Source organism: Notolepis coatsorum (assembly GCF_963971535.1).
Source record: "Notolepis coatsorum genome assembly, chromosome: 14".
NCBI lineage: Eukaryota > Metazoa > Chordata > Actinopteri > Aulopiformes > Paralepididae > Notolepis > Notolepis coatsorum.
In genome coordinates, this window is record NC_140178.1 from 21,370,504 (window position 1) to 21,376,232 (window position 5,729).

Sequence of the window (5,729 nt, forward strand, 5' to 3'; positions counted from 1 at the left end):
TTAAGTGCTCCATTGTTCAGACCGAATGGTTGTTAACTGCTGCGACGTAGAGTGTTTCACAAATAGCCTAACAAAATGGAATTGGATTCATTGTTATAGAAGCACCAGACAACAGCCCTGCTCCACTCATCCATCCATCTATCCATCCAGGCATCCATCCATCCATACCCTACATGGATCCTCCCACCCATCCCGCCAGCCGCCCCCCCCCCCCCTTTCCGGGGTCGCTCTCATCGGTCCAGGCCTATGAGCAGCCTGGTCTTCTCCTCCTCCTTCTTGCTCTCGTTCTTCAGGTCGGCGAACACCTGGGTGAAGTAGTGCGGGTCGGTGTTGATCTGGAGCATCTTGCCGCTCATGCGGTCGATGATCTCCAGGCAGCGGTCCCAGAAGGCCTCCTTCTCCGCCTCCACCAGGAAGGGCTTGAGCGGGTAGGAGATCTCGTTGCCCATGTAGGAGTAGGACAGGTAGAGGCAGGTGAGCAGCGCGGCCTGCAGCTCGCGCTCCGACGCCACCTCGGCGGAGACCACGTCGCGGCACAGCATGTAGAGGAAGACCACGTTGGCCGGCGTGATGAAGCCCTGGTCCTGCCAGCCCTGGAGCAGCAGGGAGCGGTCCACGCTGCGCAGCCACAGCACCGGGTCCGTGGGGGACAGGCGCTTCAGGCGGTAGCACCGGCGGCACAGGAACTCTCCCAGGCTGCGCATGAGCTCACTGGTGGAGGCCTGGGGGCGGGGGGGGGGGGGGGGGGGGGGGCGGAGAGGGGAGGGTGTAGGGCGGAGAGGGGAGGGTGGAGAGGGGAGGGTGGAGAGGTGGAGAGGAGAGGGTGTAGGGTGGAGAGGAGAGGGTGGAGAGGACAGGGTGGAGAGGGGAGGGTGGAGAGGAGAGGGTGGAGAGGAGAGGGTGGAGAGGAGAGGGTGTAGGGTGGAGAGGGTGGAGAGGAGAGGGTGGAGAGGAGAGGGTGGAGAGGAGAGGGTGTAGGGTGGAGAGGGTGGAGAGGAGAGGGGTGGAGAGGAGAGGGTGGAGAGGAGAGGGTGTAGGGTGGAGAGGAGAGGGTGGAGAGGAGAGGGTGTAGGGTGGAGAGGAGAGGGTGGAGAGGAGAGGGTGTAGGGCGGAGAGGGGAGGGTGGAGAGGTGGAGAGGAGAGGGTGGAGAGGAGAGGGTGGAGAGGAGAGGGTGTAGGGTGGAGAGGAGAGGGTGGAGAGGAGAGGGTGTAGGGCGGAGAGGGGAGGGTGTAGGGCGGAGAGGGGAGGGTGGAGAGGGTGGAGAGGAGAGGGTGGAGAGGTGGAGAGGAGAGGGTGGAGAGGAGAGGGTGGAGAGGAGAGGGTGTAGGGTGGAGAGGAGAGGGTGGAGAGGAGAGGGTGTAGGGCGGAGAGGGGAGGGTGTAGGGCGGAGAGGGGAGGGTGGAGAGGTGGAGAGGAGAGGGTGTAGGGTGGAGAGGGTGGAGAGGACAGGGTGGAGAGGGGAGGGTGTAGGGTGGAGAGGGTGGAGAGGAGAGGGTGGAGAGGAGAGGGTGGAGAGGGGAGGGTGTAGGGTGGAGAGGGTGGAGAGGAGAGGGTGGAGAGGAGAGGGTGGAGAGGGGAGGGTGGAGAGGGGAGGGTGTAGGGTGGAGAGGGTGGAGAGGAGAGGGTGGAGAGGGAAGGGTGTAGGGTGGAGAGGGTGGAGAGGAGAGGGTGGAGAGGGAAGGGTGTAGGGTGGAGAGGGTGGAGAGGAGAGGGTGTAGGGTGGAGAGGGTGGAGAGGGGAGGGTGTAGGGTGGAGAGGGTGGAGAGGAGAGGGTGGAGAGGAGAGGGTGTAGGGTGGAGAGGGTGGAGAGGGTGGAGAGTAGAGGGTGGAGAGGGGAGAGGAGTGGGTGTAGGGTGGAGAGGAGAGGGTGTAGGGTGGAGAGGTGGAGAGGAAAGGGTGTAGGGTGGAGAGGAGAGGGTGTAGGGTGGAGAGGAGAGGGTGTAGGGTGGAGAGGGTGGAGAGGGTGGAGAGTAGAGGGTGTAGGGTGGAGAGGGGAGAGGAGAGGGTGTAGGGTGGAGAGGGTGGAGAGTAGAGGGTGTAGGGTGGAGAGGGGAGGGTGTAGGGTGGAGAGGGTGGAGAGGAGAGGGTGGAGAGGGTGGAGAGTAGAGGGTGTAGGGTGGAGAGGGGAGAGGAGAGGGTGTAGGGTGGAGAGGGTGGAGAGTAGAGGGTGTAGGGTGGAGAGGGGAGGGTGTAGGGTGGACGGATGGAGTTAGGGAGGGTGTTAGGGAGGGAGTTAGGGAGGGTGTTAGGGAGGGTGTTAGGGAGGGTGTTAGGGAGGGAGTTAGGTAGGGAGTTAGGGAGGGAGTTAGGGAGGGAGTTATGTAGGGAGTTAGGGAGGGAGTTAGGGATGGTGTTAGGGATGGGGTTAGGGAGGGAGTTAGGTAGGGAGTTAGGGAGGGAGTTAGGGATGGTGTTAGGGAGGGGGTTAGGGAGGGAGTTAGGGAGGGAGTTAGGGAGGGAGTTAGGGATGGTGTTAGGGAGGGGGTTAGGGAGGGAGTTAGGGAGGGAGGGATTGACGAAGGGAGGTGAGGACGTGTGCATGGGTGGATGGATGAAAGGAGGCAGATGTGAATAGATAGATGAATGGATGGATGGATGGATGGCGAGAGGGAGGGAATGAGGTAAGAAGCAAAGCAAGGCAGGATGGTTGAAAGGACAGACAGAAATAAAGGCACAACGTTGTTAAAGTACTAATTCAGCTACTATTCCTTCTCTGATTTAAAAAGGAAATAGTCCAAACATAACCAAAACCTAAAGTAAAGGTAAAAACACAAACACGCTACCTGGACAATGACGCGTTTGGGCGTCCCGGCCACATTGGAGGCCTGGATTCCGGAGCCCGTCAGGGAGTTCTTCTTGGTTGCGACAGCCGCCACATTGGCCAGGGTCTTGGAGGTGGGCAGGTGGGCGGCGGTGGTGGTGGTGGTGGCGGCCGAGGGGTCCTGGGCGGAGGCGAAGGACGACAGGTTGGCACAGGACTGAGACTTCTTCAGCTTCAGGGTGTTGGAGGCCGAGGTGGCCGTGGCCTCCGTGTGCCCGTCCGCAGGGCTCCCTTTCCCCCCGCCGCCGCCGCCGCCGTCCGACGGCAACTTCTTGGAGCCCTTCCTCTTGGCCGACACGGCCACGATACGTTTCCATGGCAACACGCTGATGATGGACGGCCGCTTTAGGCTCTTGGCGGCGGCCATGTCCTTGGCGTTCTTGCTGTTCTGGACGGCCGTGTAGTGGCCTACCGTGGCTGGGCCGTCCTCGAACAGCGCCGCCTTGCGGTAGCTGGGGGACAGCGACAACACTGTACCCATGATGCTTAGCGGGGGGGGGGGGGGGGGTGTAGCAAAAGGAGTAACGAGGAGGGGTGAGGGGGGGTAGGCTCTCTGACTGATCAGGAACCAAAATGTCTGGTGTCAGGAGGAAGCCTAACCTGTGAGAAGAGAGGATGAACAGTGATGTGAGAAAGACTGTTTACCAGTACATGTGAGAAAGGAGGAGGAACAGTGATGTGAGAAAGACTGTTTACCAGTAACATGCTGTGGTAAAACACAAGAAATATGCACGGATGCAACACTGAGAAGGACTTGGTGGAGTCACCTAATTATTTATGATCTAAAAGTAGAAACAAGAATGTAAATTGTATGACCATTTAAATGTAAAGGGTAACTCTGACATTTGTATTTACATTGTAGAACAACTGCAGTGGATGAATTCATTGAATTGTATAATTTACAATGACGCAAAGTCAGCTTTCTGTTTGGCCCCTGAACAGCTAATCGTTTAGCGGCCTGATGGTATTTGATCATTTACATGTAAAAGTGAACATTGTTTAGTAATATTATCCTCAAGGACTTAAATGCTCCACAGAAATTCCCCAAATGGATCTATATTTGTATGTATTAAGAGTTAGACTATACGTTTTGAGTGAATCAATTCAATTCAAAATGTCAGTTGATTACAACATACATAACAAATATTAAACAAGGTACTAAAGTACTATGGTACAAGGTACTATTTATAAAACACGTGAAATATATGGTTTAAAAAAGATTTGTCAGCCTAATCATTTCCATTACAGGATTCATATTAGAAGATTAAAATGATGAAGTGTGTATATTATATACTATTTATTTACTTTTTCTGAGAGGTACAGTATATGCTAATCTAAAATGATCAGTATTGCCTGTAAGGACATTCCTGTACAGCTCCTGCATTCCTAAGCTTACAGAAGTGGAAAATAAAGCAAGCAATCCCTGCAATATATATATGCTCACAAAGGGTCACACATGGGGGGTTGTTTTTATGTCCCAGAAAATTAAAACCCTTGGAGGAACGACTCATACCAACTGCTCCTGGCTCAAATACTGGCTGTTTCTATTTTCTGTTGAGATCGTCTTCAGTCAAATCCTATACCACTGCTTCTGCATAGTGTATAGGCTACATTTATGTTTCCATCGTCTGTAGATCACGTCATTGCAAATGGGTCTCTCGCCACTCTAGCATGTTCTCATGACTATTATATAAGGGGACCAGGATAGAGCCACAGAAAGAAATGTGCGCAAGCATCCATCTTAGCTTCAAAATGGAAGCCTTGAACGAAAACACCATCCCCCTCAATACACGTTAGTTTTAGAAACAAATCAACTGATAATAAGCTATATTCTCAGACCTATAGCCTAGCCTATAGACGTGCGATAGCTAAATCAAAATGATTCCCAGATAGTGTTGCCATCGAAGCTTGTTTGGTCAATTATTTAGCATAATAAATAATCAAAACCGGGTTTAGTCCATTGGTATGCATGCAAAATAAGGTATAGGCTATCTAATGCGAATGCAAGTGATTCTAGGCCTATATATGTCCAATGCTGCTGAAAGATATCAATCCATTTTCATGTTTAGGTTATTTCCTTTGATAATAATAAATAATAATAATTGTTATTAGTATTATTATTATTATTATCATCATCATCATCATCATACCTAATGGTACGGATGCTTAATGCAGCAATACAATATTGTCTTCACTTTCTTACCTTCAAATCAATTGAGTCTTCTTGTCAAATCCATGTAGAATCACACCTTGACCCCTTGCTATACTGGGCAAACGTGGTCAAAATGTGACGGTTTTCAACCTGTTATGGTTGATCTCCACAAGGCGGTTGCTGGCACAACAAGCGTGTGGTGCGCGGTGCTGTCCAGGGTCCTGGGTGTGTGGAACGGTTCTGTCGAAGCCCAGATGCACTGAACAACAACACAGGCCAAAATGATACCGTTTCCCCTCAAATAATAGTCAATACACACAGTTTGAAATCTTCATTTACGAGTAGTGAAAGTCTCTCACCCGCCGATGGCAATACAGATGCTGGACAGATGCGAAATGTGCTACACTCGCTGTGAGTAATAAGATGTCTTCCATTGAGAAGTGAAAATCTAAAGGCTTGCTATCGCGGCTGTTATAATAATAATATGCCCGTTTAGTTGTCCCGACGATGCTGCTGATCCAGCCTCGCTCCAAACTAGAGAACGCGACACATTGAGCTAAAAAAGTAACATAAACACAAAGAAAAGGGGGATGCCACAAAAGATGGCTACTACGAAATCCCAAAATAGACGGCGGGTTTAATAAACCCTTAGCTAAGCAAACCTGCGAGAGAGAGGGGGAAATAAATCTCGCCGCTTTGCGGGCATCTGCAGTCATTCGGGTTGGTTGTTGCGGGAATGAAAGGACGCCTTTTCA

The 5,729-nt window shown here is 52.3% G+C and overlaps 1 protein-coding gene across 1 annotated transcript; it reads right to left on the reverse strand.

Moving 5' to 3' along the window:
- Positions 1–230: 230 nt before the first annotated feature.
- On the reverse strand, positions 231–3,303 carry LOC311240015 (cyclin-dependent kinase 5 activator 1-like; the record flags this gene model as incomplete). The annotated part of the gene is made up of 2 exons (XM_084328508.1): positions 231–722; positions 2,785–3,303. The coding sequence occupies 2 exons, from the start codon at positions 3,301–3,303 to the stop codon at positions 231–233; spliced, it is 1,011 nt and encodes a 336-aa protein (XP_084184634.1).
- Positions 3,304–5,729: the final 2,426 nt, after the last annotated feature.